The sequence below is a fragment of the Mytilus galloprovincialis genome, chromosome 1 (genome assembly GCF_965363235.1).
Source record: "Mytilus galloprovincialis chromosome 1, xbMytGall1.hap1.1, whole genome shotgun sequence".
In the NCBI taxonomy this organism is placed as follows: Eukaryota; Metazoa; Mollusca; class Bivalvia; order Mytilida; family Mytilidae; genus Mytilus; species Mytilus galloprovincialis.
The window spans coordinates 90152236-90165681 of record NC_134838.1 but is presented as its reverse complement, the minus strand read 5'-3'; the positions used below and the strand labels follow the sequence as shown (position 1 = coordinate 90165681).

The window sequence follows — 13446 nt, the reverse complement described above, 5'->3', positions numbered from 1 at the left end:
TTTTCTTGATATTGCGGGATTTCAAATGAAAATAATTGTGGTCTATCAGTATATTATTTATCAGAAAATAATGTACTTAATTAATTATTATTGTCCAATCTTAGCTTACTGTCAAATATTGAGAACGTAGACGTCCAGTATTAGTTCATAAAAGATAGGGCTTATTGTACCTTTTGCTTTACATCGTTGTTTGTTACAAGTTCCTTTTTGTTGGTCTATATCATCTCCCGAACAATTCATTCCGCCAAACATAGGTTCTGGATTTTTACATGTTCTGTTTCTATATCGACTACAGAATCCTCCACCACACGTCACATTACATGTATCCCATGGCGACCACTCACTATAGTCTGTCCAATTACCATCCACTGAAAAAAAGTAGATAGCACATTATATATATTTCACTGTTAAACTGAATTGATAATATTGAAGAGGGTTGTTCTTTTGAGACTCTTCAAAAAGTAAAGTCACAAAATTATTGAACTCCGAGGAAAATTTAGTCGGAAATTTCAGTCTCTAATCAAATGGCAAAATCAAATGACAAAACACATCAAACAAATGGAAAACAACTGTCATATTCCTGACTTATTACAGGCATTTTCAAATGTAGAAAACTTATTTCTTCGGCTGCTTTAAATTGTTTTAGTCGTATTTATTCATCTAAATAGGGGATTTCGTGTTGTTCATTTTGTACATTACAGTACACTAAATATTCGAAAATGATTGAAATGTCCTGCTGATGTCAGAAGAAAACGCTCAAAACCTAAATTTTTAAGGTCATTGTGACTGTTAATATTTTCTCTTGTGTTTCAATTTTTATCCAATTCCTTTTCTTTTTTCAAGTTTGTAAGATATTGTCTACCATTTGTTATTTTTTATACTTACATGGACAATGATGAATATTACAGACTCCTCCTTCTTCATCAGTCGTATTTCCAGTACATTCCAAACCACCAAACTTTGGCTGTGGATTTGTACAGGATCTTGATCTGGTTCTATATTTCAATCCTCCATTACATTCGTTTGAGCAATTTCCCCATTGACTCCATACAGTGTAGTGTGACCATTCACCGTTTACTTAAATAAATGTATATTGACTTTTTAAACATGTGACTATTCAGACAACGTCAGGTTAAAACAAAATGCTCAATTGTCTTTTTTGGTAAGAACAAGCACCTCTAACTGGTTCTGTTCTCTCAAAAGTTAACAAGTGCTCAAAAATTGTTTAGAATTATTGTTGACACAAAAATTCAGACGATACCAAATGTTATACCCAGAAAATAACTAAAAAACTATCTCTCTGGATCTCTCGATATCGATTATATTTATTGTTAGCATAATCAACCGTGTTACTTACTTGGACAAAGTAATGTATTGCAGTCAGCGGTTCCGTTTTCACCTGCTTTTCCAATGCATTGTTTTCCGTCATATTTTGGTACCGGATTTGTGCAAGTCCTATTCCTGATTCTGGACTTTTTACCACCACCACAAGTAACATTACATAACGACCATGAACTCCAATGTCCATATGACGACCAGCCACCGTCGACTGCAAGAAAATAGAAAATAAAGGTAAAATTATCCAAGGCAATACGTCAAAACATATCAGGTTATATGTTAAACCTATTCTCAAAATGATATCTTTGCGATTGTACAAATTCGACAAAAATGAAGAACCCTCTAGAATTAAATGGTGGGCACCTACTGACAATATATATATAAAAAGAAATGAACGTTTGTGTTGATTCTTTTTTTTTTTAATTAAAAAAAAATATTTTTAAAATCCCTTTTTTGACGATTAACCATATACAATGGAAATATTTTAAATCGTCCATTAGAACAACGACGGAAATGGTCGTTTGCCCTGATGAGTGTTAAATCTTCATGGATGGTTATATCAGGTCAAACGACCATTTCCATCGTTGTTCAAATGGACGATTTAAAATATTTTCATTGTATATGGTCAATCGTCAAAATGATTTTCTCTGGAGGAAGAATAAAGAATTATTCATAAACATGCTCAACCCGGAATTAAATGATAAATGATATTATAATTTTAATGTGACATTTTAAAGACTTAAAATGACAGAAGTAGTCTCCCTTGTATTTGTTAACGTCACACTATTGTTAACGTCAATCAATTGTTTTATATATATAAGTCACATCACTTGAAGATCTGCGAGCACAGTGAAAGTATAGTAAAAAAGTGATGCATTGAAACCGTTATTATCTTTTAATAATTTTCTTATATGTTACCGGCATACGGACTTTACTTAACTGTTTCTTATATATATATCCTTTACTGTAGATGATTTGGCTGATCTGTAAAAATAACATCTTCATGCCTAAATATTATGTACTGTAATACGACGCTAGATTAAAACTGACGTGGAAAAGTAACACCCGGCTACCGAAAGCTTTATTTTTATGAAGCTCAGGTGGTCGTGTGGTCTAGCGCACCGGTTAGAGTGCAGGCGATTTGGTGTCACGATATATCAGTAGCATGGGTTCGAATCCCGGCGAGGGAACAACAAAAAATTTGCGAAAGCAAATTTACAGATGTAGCATTGTTGGGTTGATGTTTAGACGAGTTGTATATATATATATATATCAGGTGCGCACTTTCTCCAACAGTATTGGTTAAACCATGTTTTTTTATTCTTTGAAGCATTTGGTCATCATATTTGATATGAAGTCTTTGAACATGAAATCGTAATGACAGTATTGTACTTGAGTTTTGTGTTCCAATTGTAATTGCGCACAAACACTGAACCTATTGTATATCAAAGAAATTTAATAGGTATACCCTATACACCCCTATGTACCTTAACTCCTGAAAATAGAATTAAAATGACAATATTTGTCTTTTATGCATATGGCATATACATGTACATTATTCTATAGAATGAAGGTTTAACAACTTTTACAGTTTCTCAAGTGTCTTAACTTTATAAGAATAATGCAAAATGTGAATTGAAGAGGTAAGAGCAATACAAACTGAAATGACAATGTATCTCTAATATTATCAATTATTGCTATTACTTGGGCAATGCAATGTGTTGCAGTCAGATGTTGTATTTTCCGTTGCATTTCCAGTACACTGCATTCCTCCATATTGTGGTACAGGATTAGAACACGTTCTATTCCTTATTCTTATCTTTTCACCACCACCACACGTTAAGCTACATGAGAACCAAGAACTCCAAATTCCAAATGATGACCACTCACCATGAACTTCAATGAAAAAAGTATGTAAATGAAGGCAGCAGTTGTTTTCCAATTACCAAATCCCGTCAAACAATTCAGAAGAGACGAATCAACGTAACAAACAAAACCTGAGGGAAACCCCCTAAATGAGTGAGGTCAGGTTTGTCTACAGGACAAGTGTTTCATGCTATGAATGATTATTTTATGAATAAACTCCATAAAAATGGTCTATGTTTTACTAATGATTCTCTAATATTTGAAGTTTTAAGTTTAAGCAAATTGATTTTATTTGTTTTTTTAGTTCGTTTTTTAAATGTTTTGCACTGACAGACACATCAGTTTTCTACGGGTTAAATATTTTTTTTTATTAATTTTATCTTCTATATTTTCAGCAGATTTTATTGTAACTAAATATGAAGACTCCTATAAAGAAATGTTTTGTTGTTGATAAATATCAGATAAAATCAAACTAATATCTAACTAGCTATGATTAGAGAAAGGTATGATTTGAAGATAATATAAAGAGAACATCTTTAAAGTGGAAACGATTTGGTAACAGGGGAGAGAATATCGTTGCAACCGTAAAACGTCATTTTTGCGACGTCAAACTGTGATATATCGATAAAAGATGCATGTTTCGACAGATTTTTATCATTCAAACTGATTTAACTGAAAACGGATACGTAGAACCGAAATTTTGAGTAAATGTCTAAACAATCGACCCCTTTTATCTCGAAAAATAGAAGATGAAATTATTTTTTTTTACTTTGTATGTAACTTTTCGTAATAAAATCATTATGGGATCGAAACTGTATCGTATGCCCTTAAGAGGATATCAACATACGTATTTTATCCAGGAGTTTTTTTTATCATTATATCTTTATTACAACGAAAAATGTGCTATTACTTGGACATCGGATAATATTGCAGTCAGAAGAAATCATCCATTAGAAATATCAAATGCATGTGAAATTTAGTTGGGGGGGGGGGGGGGAATCAGATATTAAAATACTGTTTCAAAACAAATTAATTTTAATATTTCTTTGTACACGCAAATACATATCGTTTTATCGTTTAAAAATATTATGTTTTATAAATTAATAATAAAGTTGTATTCTAAACAATAAGATTTAAAGTAATTACTTTTACAATGATATGTATTGCAGTCAGGAGAAGTATTTTACAGGACATGCCCAGTGCACTGTTTTCCACCGAAGTGTGGTACAGGGTTTGAACAGTCCTACTTCTGCTTTTCGACTTTTTACCACCACCACAAGTTATACTACATACAGACCACGACCTCTATTCACCGTAGAATGACCACCAACCATCAACTTTAATGCATTGTATTGAAAACATTATAACATAGATATAGGAAGATGTGGTATGAGTGCCAATGAGACAACTCTAATCCAAGAAACAATTTATAAAAGTTAACCATTATAGGTCAAGGTACAGCCTTCAACACGGAGCTTTGGTTCACATCGAACAGCAAGCTATGAAGGCCCCAAAAATTACTAGTGAAAAACCATTGAAACGGGAATATCTTATCTATATTAAAACGACAAACGAGAAACACGTATGAACTACATAAACAGACGACAACTACTGTACATCAGATTCCTGACTTAGGACAGGTGCAAAAATTTGCAGCGGGGTTAAACGTTTTAATGGTACTAGACCGTCTCCCTTTTCTGAAACAATACTATAACATCACACAATAGAAAGGCACACTATAAAATACCAGTGGAAAGGCAAAACTCAATCAAAACAAAAACTTAATTAAAAAAAAAAATGTCCGAATATCACAACATTATAGGGGTATGGAAATTTTCATATCTCATATTCATTTATCTTCCTTTCTTATCTATATGGCTCTTCAAATGTATTTGTTCACAGAATTTAAGAAAGACTTCTAAGTTCCAATGACAAAATGATATATAATTATAGTTATACATGTATCGTGTATTTGTCTTTTCACTACAAAATGTATAGTGAAATCATATGTGTATAATGGTTAATCATTGAAGGCAATTTGATCTCTTATACCAATAAGCAAGTATGTTTATGTACCTTTTATTTCCGCCCATATGTTGTGAGTTTCTCTCATTGCCGGAGACTATACGATTGCATTCAATTAATTACGTCCATTTCATTTGAATTTTGATGGATAACTTGCTCATTGACAATCATTTAAAAAAAATGCGCGTCTGGTACAAAACAAAAATAAGGTTGAATTTGTTATTAGTTTAAAATTCTTAAATCCCTTTGTTCATGATTCGTGGATTATCATAGCACTTCACATTGGTTTAATTTGTATCAAATGGGGTACTCAACATCAACATTTCTCTTATTTATACTCTACATATATTGAAACTATATAAACATTGAAAATGAACATCATTGGCTTGTTTGTATTTTTTATTTCCTTCCTTATAAACGATACGATTTATTTAAAAAAAAAAATGTAAAATTTTATTTTCGCCACTGACCAAAAATTGAAATGGACTATACATTAGAATTATAATAGAATATGAATTTACTTGGACAAGATAGCGTGTTGCAGTCAGAAGTAACATTTTCTACTTCATTTCCAGTGCACGGTGTCCCTCCATATTTTGGTACAGGATTGGAGCACGACTTATTTCTACTTCTTGACTTTACACCACCACCACAAGTTACACTACATACTGACCAATTACTCCATTCACCGAAGGATGACCATCCACCGTCAACTTTAATGAATATCATAATGATATAATTATCACATAATATAATTGTCTGCATTTCTGAATAATACAGTTGCTGACTTTTGCAAGAACGACTCATTGTTTTACATTTTCGTAGGTGTTGTTTGTACAAAAATACGTGTTTTTCTTTCAATCTGTGTTAGAAAGGGAAATAGGTATCTAAATAAACAGTTTAGATTGACAGATTTCAAAATAGAAGTGTTCATCTCGTTGCAGGTAATAGAAGAAAATAGCTCGAAAGAAGAAAACAGTCCAGTGTTCAAATATTTTGTATGCTGCTGCTTTATAAAAAAATCTAAATTTATCTATACACCTTGCCTATCAATACTGCTCTATATATATGTGTGTCTTAAATATTGAATAGACTATCTAGTTATTTTTGAACAAATTAAACTTGTGATTATAATAATATTATAATTTTGCCCTGTATCTGTGGCAAAATCCAAAAAATGTTAGTTAAAATAAAGACACCAGTTGTGAATAATAATTGGTCATTAAAGGCCAATCTGTTAATTTTGATTTAATAGTAAGCAAGTATATATCACGTCTCGTGTACACTAAACTTTAATCTGGTGTCCATAATTATAAGGGTGATATCTATTATTATGAGGTTTATAATCATTAAATGCCGGTCCCGATGATTTTCATGTGTTTATTATTACTGAACCTAGCGCTTAAAATGAGTTTTTACACAGTTTTATTTTCGTTAATGGGGTACGCAACAAAAACATTTTACAGATTCTCAATATTATGAAACTACATATAAAAAACTGATTATCTATGATCATGAACTATAATTGTAAGTAAAATTGAGAATGAAAATGGGGAATGTGCCAAAGAGACAACAACCCGACCATAGAAAAAAACAACAGCAGAAGGTCACCAACAGGTCTTCAATGTAGCGAGAAATTCCCGCACCCGGAGGCGTCCTTCAACTGGCCCCTAAACAAATATATACTAGTTCAGTGATAATGAACGGCATACTAATTTCCAAATTGTACACAAGAAACTAACATTAAAATAATACAAGACTAACAAAGGCCAGAGGCTCCTGACTTGGGACAGGCGCAAAAATGCGGCGGGGTTAAACATGTTTGTGAGATCTCAACCCTCCCCCTATACCTCTAGCCAATGTAGAAAAGTAAACGCATAACAATACGCACATTAAAATTCAGTTCAAGAGAAGTCCGAGTCTGATGTCAGAAGATGTAACCAAAGAAAATAAACAAAATGACAATAATACATAAATAACAACAGACTACTAGCAGTTAACTGACATGCCAGCTCCAGACTTCAATTAAACTGACTGAAAGATTATGATTTCATCATATGAACATCAGGCACAATCCTTCCCGTTAGGGGTTTAGTATCATACCATCATAACATATATGAGAAGAACATAACCCGTGTCATGCCAACAACTGGTTTTTGAACAAATGTGTTTAGTTCCGATGCAAAGACCCTATAAGTGAATCAATATTAACGCCAAAATATGCAATGTGTTTGTTTTATATCGCATCTCAATTCTTAATATATTTTATCATATTTAAAAGCTATTGAGGGTAACAATTTGCCAATTTAATTACATTATATAATTATGTGAAATTTCATTTTCCCTGAATTACCAAAACTTTTCAACGTACGATGCAATGTTATTATGATTAAATATGACTTTACTTGGGCATGGTAATATGTTGCAGTCAGCAGTTACATTATCCAATTCATCTCCGATGCACGTTTTCCCGCCATATTTTGGTACAGGGTTTGAACATGTCCTATTTCTACGTTTTGACTTCACACCGCCATCACAAGTTATACTACATATAGACCAAGAACTCCATGTTCCGTATGATGACCACCCACCATCAACTTTAAAAAATCATACACATTAGGATTGATTATTGATATTTTACTTTTCATACATAAATTGTTAGTATGTGTCGGAAACTCTGTATTTTTTATTTTAATTGTTGATGGCAATAGCAGAAAAAGTTGTTTTGAGTCTTACAAATAATGAATTGGTACAAACTTCAAAACCTACACAGATTGAGATAAATCTATGATTCAAATGCATATATCGAAAACTGATAACGCCATGGCAAAATGAGAAAATGTCCAAAATACAAACATTATTAAATAAAACAAAAGACTGATCAACACGAACTTAACAAAAATATCTCTCATGTGCTCCGAAATCTTCAAATGGTACGCAGATCATGTTTTACATAAAACTCCCGTCGTGTTTCCTCTATAACGGAGAAGTAAAAGATAGATATATGATCAAACAAAAAGATGTATAGGTCAAAGGATAAACATCAAAAGGCAAAAAAATGATTTACAAAATCTAAAAATTGTGCAACACAAAAACAAGACAATGGGAGTGTACTTTGAAGCTCCATCGTGCGGCTTCTGTGTGAAACTGTCAAAAAAGATTTCTGATGAAAAGATACTACGCAGAAACGGACACGTAAGTATTTTTAGATTAACCCTAAGATGATACAAAATTCCTAAACTTCTATTACATTTTAATTTGATAACACTAAAGCATGACTTAGTATTAAGTTGCTCTACAAAGTAGTATCTGATTTAGCATACCATCAGTTTTAAATCGAGAGCCTCTAATGAGTCGTGTGTAGACATTCATAAGACTTGTACATTTGATGAGTTTATAAACCCACGAAGTATGTGTTCAAATTGTATGGCTGCTTTATTAAAAAAGTATATATTGATAACTAAAAATGTATAAAATATTGGATAAATAGTGTAAACTGTATTGGTTAAATTACTTGGACATGGCATGGAATTACAAAAAACTGTAGACTTCTCGGTTGTACTTCCTACACATGATTGTCCGCCATATTTTGGTTCTGGATTTGTACATGTCCTATTTTTGCTTCTGGATTTTGTTCCACCACCGCATGTTACATTACATGATGACCAAGGACTCCAACTTTTGAATGAAGACCAATCGCCATCAACTGCAATAAAAAAAAATAACCTTATAATAAGATCTAATGTTTGAAAATATAGTGATATCAGAATAATATTTTTTTATATGCTCATGTTTCGGAATTATATGTTGATTGTATATCTGAAATACGTAATTTTCATATTTAATCACTTCTTTCTTTACTTGGACTGATTTAGAACGTAAGAAATTGCATTGAATTCTGTCCGTCTGAACAATGGATAATTGTTGACATTATTTATCAAAAAACGTTGAAAAATTTGGTGTTTAGAGCAGATGTTTCATGGTCTGTGTTCAATTCAGCTCACATATAAGTCGTTTTAAAGTTTCGTGTATGGTTTTGACATTTGCGGTTTTTTTTTAAACTAGTTTGTGGACATCTGCCTTTCATAATAATAACAGAATGTTTCGGTCATTAAAGGATTTTGTTTCATACAGCCGATTTTTTAAAGGTTTCTGTTAAATTTGAGGTTTGGCATTTTATAGTTTAATATCTGCAATTGAAGGCATAATGTTGTATTCATATATATTTTGATCTTTGTGGTCATAAGATGTTGTTTCATTAACGAATTCAATCAATCATCATTATTTATATCATCAGAATATCTAGTTAGTTTTGTTTTTTTCAGCTATTGGACATTTACTCCTGCATCGCATTCCATTTTGTTTTAAAAGTTTAATAATAGAATAACTAATATGGAATTAACATATTGGCCAAATGGATTAATTACTCGGACATGGTACGGGACTACAAGAATCTGCCGCCGTTTCTGTTCTAATTCCGACACACTGATTCCCGCCGTATTTTGGAACTGGATTCGAACATGTTCTTTCTCTTTTTCTAGTCTTCTTTCCGCCACCACATGTAACATTACAGGATGACCAAGGACTCCAACTTCCATAAGAAGACCATCCTCCGTTGACTAAAATAGAAATATGTAGTGTTTGTCGTATTGCCATAGCTGCAAATCTTATTTTAAAACATGGATCAGGATATTTCACTTTTGTATATCTTTTTGTTCGTCTATGTAGTTATTTTGACTTAAATCTAAGAATTAAATAACGTATATCAATAAGAACCATTCAATTTTAAATCGTGATGATATAGAGTATAAGCATATTTTTATTTATCGGGTTTATTAATTTCCGAACTCAAAATTTGTGACCCGATTTATTAATTAAGAATGTTTTCTGTAATATCGCCAAGAATTTTGAGGAAACTGACCATTTAAATAAAGTCTTTACAGTTCAGTCATTACAAGTAAATCAGGTTCTTTTTCTGAGCATCAAAACAGTCATAATACCAAAAAAAATTGTAAAAAAATAATTTACTAAGCGTCATTCGATATTCGGTAGAAACATTTAAAGAATACTGCGTATTCTTATGCATTTACTTTTCTACATTGGCTAGAGGAATAGGGGGAGGGTTGAGATCTCATAAACATGTTTAACCCCGCCGCATTTTTGCGCCTGTCCCAAGTCCCAGCTGAAGGACGCCTTCGGGTGCGGGAACGTCTCGCTACATTGAAGACCTGTTAGTGACCTTCTGCTGTTGTTTTTTCTATGGTCGGGTTGTGGTCTCTTTGACACATTCCCCATTTCCATTCTCAATTTTATCTGTTAAAAATTAAGTATCATTCACTGTTTTTACAATAACAGAAACAAATGGGGTTTTTAAAACAATTAGAATTCTAAATTGAATTCAATAGAACACTGGGTGGTTTTTTCAACAGAATGTCATGAATAAGAACCATTACCACTTATTGATATTTGTTATTTCGGGAGTATTTATAAAAAAAAACATAACCTCATTGCATGTTAACCAAATCTATGGCTAAATGTTCCCTAAAAAATTGCAATATAAGTTTCCCCGTATAACCCTTATATAAATGTTTGTAAGTTTCAATGCTTTCACAGAAAAACAAATTGAAAGTACTTTGACCTAGAATTTATTTCAGAAGTTGAAGAAAAATCAATCGCCGTGCATAAAAACACTAAGGACTACATGACGTGTCTTTTATGACGCATGTTCTTAATGCCGTAGACTCATGCTAGTGAATTAACGGTCCCTAATCTTATCGTCTGTTCTCAGTGTGGTGCTGTTTTCACCAGGCTTACTCACCTGGACATGGTGAAATGTTACATGGCAGTGATGCAGTTTCAGATGAACTACCAACACAGTGACTCCCACCATATTTCGGTTCCGGGTTAGAGCATATCCTATGTTTATCTCTAGACTGAGACCCTCCACCACATGGGACTGTACACGATGTCCAAGGACTCCAATTTCCGTAAGAGGACCATCCGCCATTGACTGCAATTATTTAATTTTTTTCAGATGAATTTACAAAGAAAAGTAACCGGCTGATTTTTATATCAAGGTTCTTTCATTTGAAACCTCTTTTTTCTAACTATAATGAATCATTTAAATGCTTTTATCATAGTGTAAAGCACAGGGGAAGTAGAAAAATCACAAAAATACTGAACTTCGAGGAAAATTCAAAAAGATAAGTCCCTAATCAAATGGCAAAATCAAAAGCTCAAACACATCAAACACTTCAAATGAATGAATAACAACTTTTATATTCCTGACTTGGTACAAACATTTACTTGTGTAGAAAATGATGGATTAAACTTGGTTTTAAAGCTAATAAAGTCCATTCTATTGACAACGATTTGTGAACAAAACAAACAGACATATGAGGTAAAAATGTCAAAAATAAGGGTCAACATTGTGTTATATTCTTAATCACTATGAAAAACAAAGCAATATGTAACAAAGAAGCACAAAAAGGTATGAGGCACAGCATATTAGCAAAAATTAAAGATAATTATAAACAAATTTACCAAAGCTCATAACACAATTAATAAACTTGAAACTATTCACCAATAAATAAATGTGTTGTACTGTACCATAAATCATTTTCAACTTAATGAATGTTATTATGTTATAACGTGAGCCAAGATGATTCAAATTCGAGAAAGGTCGACTGATCTGGTTATTAACCAATTATATCTTAAACTTTTTTTTAAGATATTTCATATTTGCAACTTGCAGTTTGTCAGGCGCATGACTGGTGCATAAGATGAGACGCTTACTCTGTCTACTAATATACTAATAAAATCTCTCTCCAAATTATGCGATTTCTAAATCTGTTCTCATTATTATACTGTTTTTCATTTCTCGGTAAATATACTAATCAAAGAAGATACCAGGATTAAAATTGTATAGGTTAGACGCGCATTGCATTCCTTTGGTGTGTTTTAGCTTTTGCTAAATTTTGCTATTTGATAAGGGACTTTCTATTTTGAATTTTCCCCGGAGTTTGGTATTTTTGTGATTTTGTTTTCGTTCAAAAAAAAACTCTCCGGTGGTGCTCAAATCATAAAAGAAAAAAATAAATTATACAAACTGACGAACATTGAGAACCAATACTTCCGAATGTTTTTGTTTCTCTAAAAACAGCCAAGTTGATAGATTATTGCAGTAAACTATCCATAGGTTCGTTTTGGTTTTTTTTTAAGTTTCCAAAGTTTTGGTAAACAGCTGATTACAAACTAGGACCAAATCAATGATTTATCCTGTCAACACATTGAAGACAAATTGAACGGTGATACCGTCAGAGAAGAAACTTTCATCAGCAGTGAAATTCATCCAGTTGTGCAAACCATTATTTACCAACTTCTACATTAGATAAACATACTGTCTTAAAGGTTTTTTCACCAACCTGGACATGGATTTGTGTTGCATTGTCTATTTTCTACTCCAGTAGTAAGTCCTGGACACTGTTGTCCACCATGTAGTGGTTTTGGATTGGTACAAGATCTTGTTCTAGTCCTTCCTTGACTACCACTTCCACAATTTTTCGTGCATGTTGACCAACTACTCCAACTTATCCAAGGGCTCCAATTACCGTCAACTGATTATTGAAACAAATTCTTTTGAGGTTTTCAGCGCTTGACATATTGTATGGACTTCTATTCATTGCTTAGTAGTGAACATTTCAATATTCCATGTTCATATTAAAAGGCATGTGCAAAAACACTATAATGTATGCTTATTAGTGATTTCTGCCATTTTAAGGTGACTCTAATACATTATCACATTCAATAAAGATTAATAACAGTTCAACGATGTATTTTAACAAGAATTTAGCAAATGATAGATGGATCCGAATCCATTTAATGGTTTAATATAAGAAAAATAAAACGAGAAAAAATTATGAATTGTCAAAGGCCTTACAACTACATTGCACAGCAGTATAGTAAGGTCGACTTTAAATTAAAAGGAAACTCATCAATACTGTAGCACTAACCTGGACATGGATTGGTGTTGCATTGTCTATTTTCTACTCCGGTAGGAAGTCCTGGACATTGTTTTCCTCCATGTAGAGGTTCTGGATTGTTACAAGATCTTGTCTTATTCCTAACTTGATCACCAGTTCCACAACTTTTAGTACATGTTGACCAACTGCTCCAACTTGTCCAAACACTCCAATTACCGTCAACTTAATTGATCAA

The 13446-nt window shown here is 32.5% G+C and overlaps 1 protein-coding gene across 1 annotated transcript in view; it reads right to left on the bottom strand.

Annotated features, from left to right (window-relative positions):
* The window catches only part of LOC143062078 (SCO-spondin-like), a 79045-nt gene that overhangs the window by 45521 nt on the left and 20078 nt on the right, over window positions 1-13446 (bottom strand). Inside the window, exons 7-17 of the mRNA XM_076233930.1 lie at window positions 13242-13433; window positions 12654-12845; window positions 11048-11239; window positions 9657-9848; window positions 8744-8935; window positions 7635-7826; window positions 5751-5942; window positions 3043-3234; window positions 1358-1549; window positions 886-1077; window positions 171-368 (exon numbers count right to left, since the gene is read on the bottom strand). Coding sequence (XP_076090045.1) covers window positions 171-368; window positions 886-1077; window positions 1358-1549; window positions 3043-3234; window positions 5751-5942; window positions 7635-7826; window positions 8744-8935; window positions 9657-9848; window positions 11048-11239; window positions 12654-12845; window positions 13242-13433 — 2118 coding nt within the window. The remainder of the gene's footprint in view (window positions 1-170; window positions 369-885; window positions 1078-1357; window positions 1550-3042; window positions 3235-5750; window positions 5943-7634; window positions 7827-8743; window positions 8936-9656; window positions 9849-11047; window positions 11240-12653; window positions 12846-13241; window positions 13434-13446) is intronic.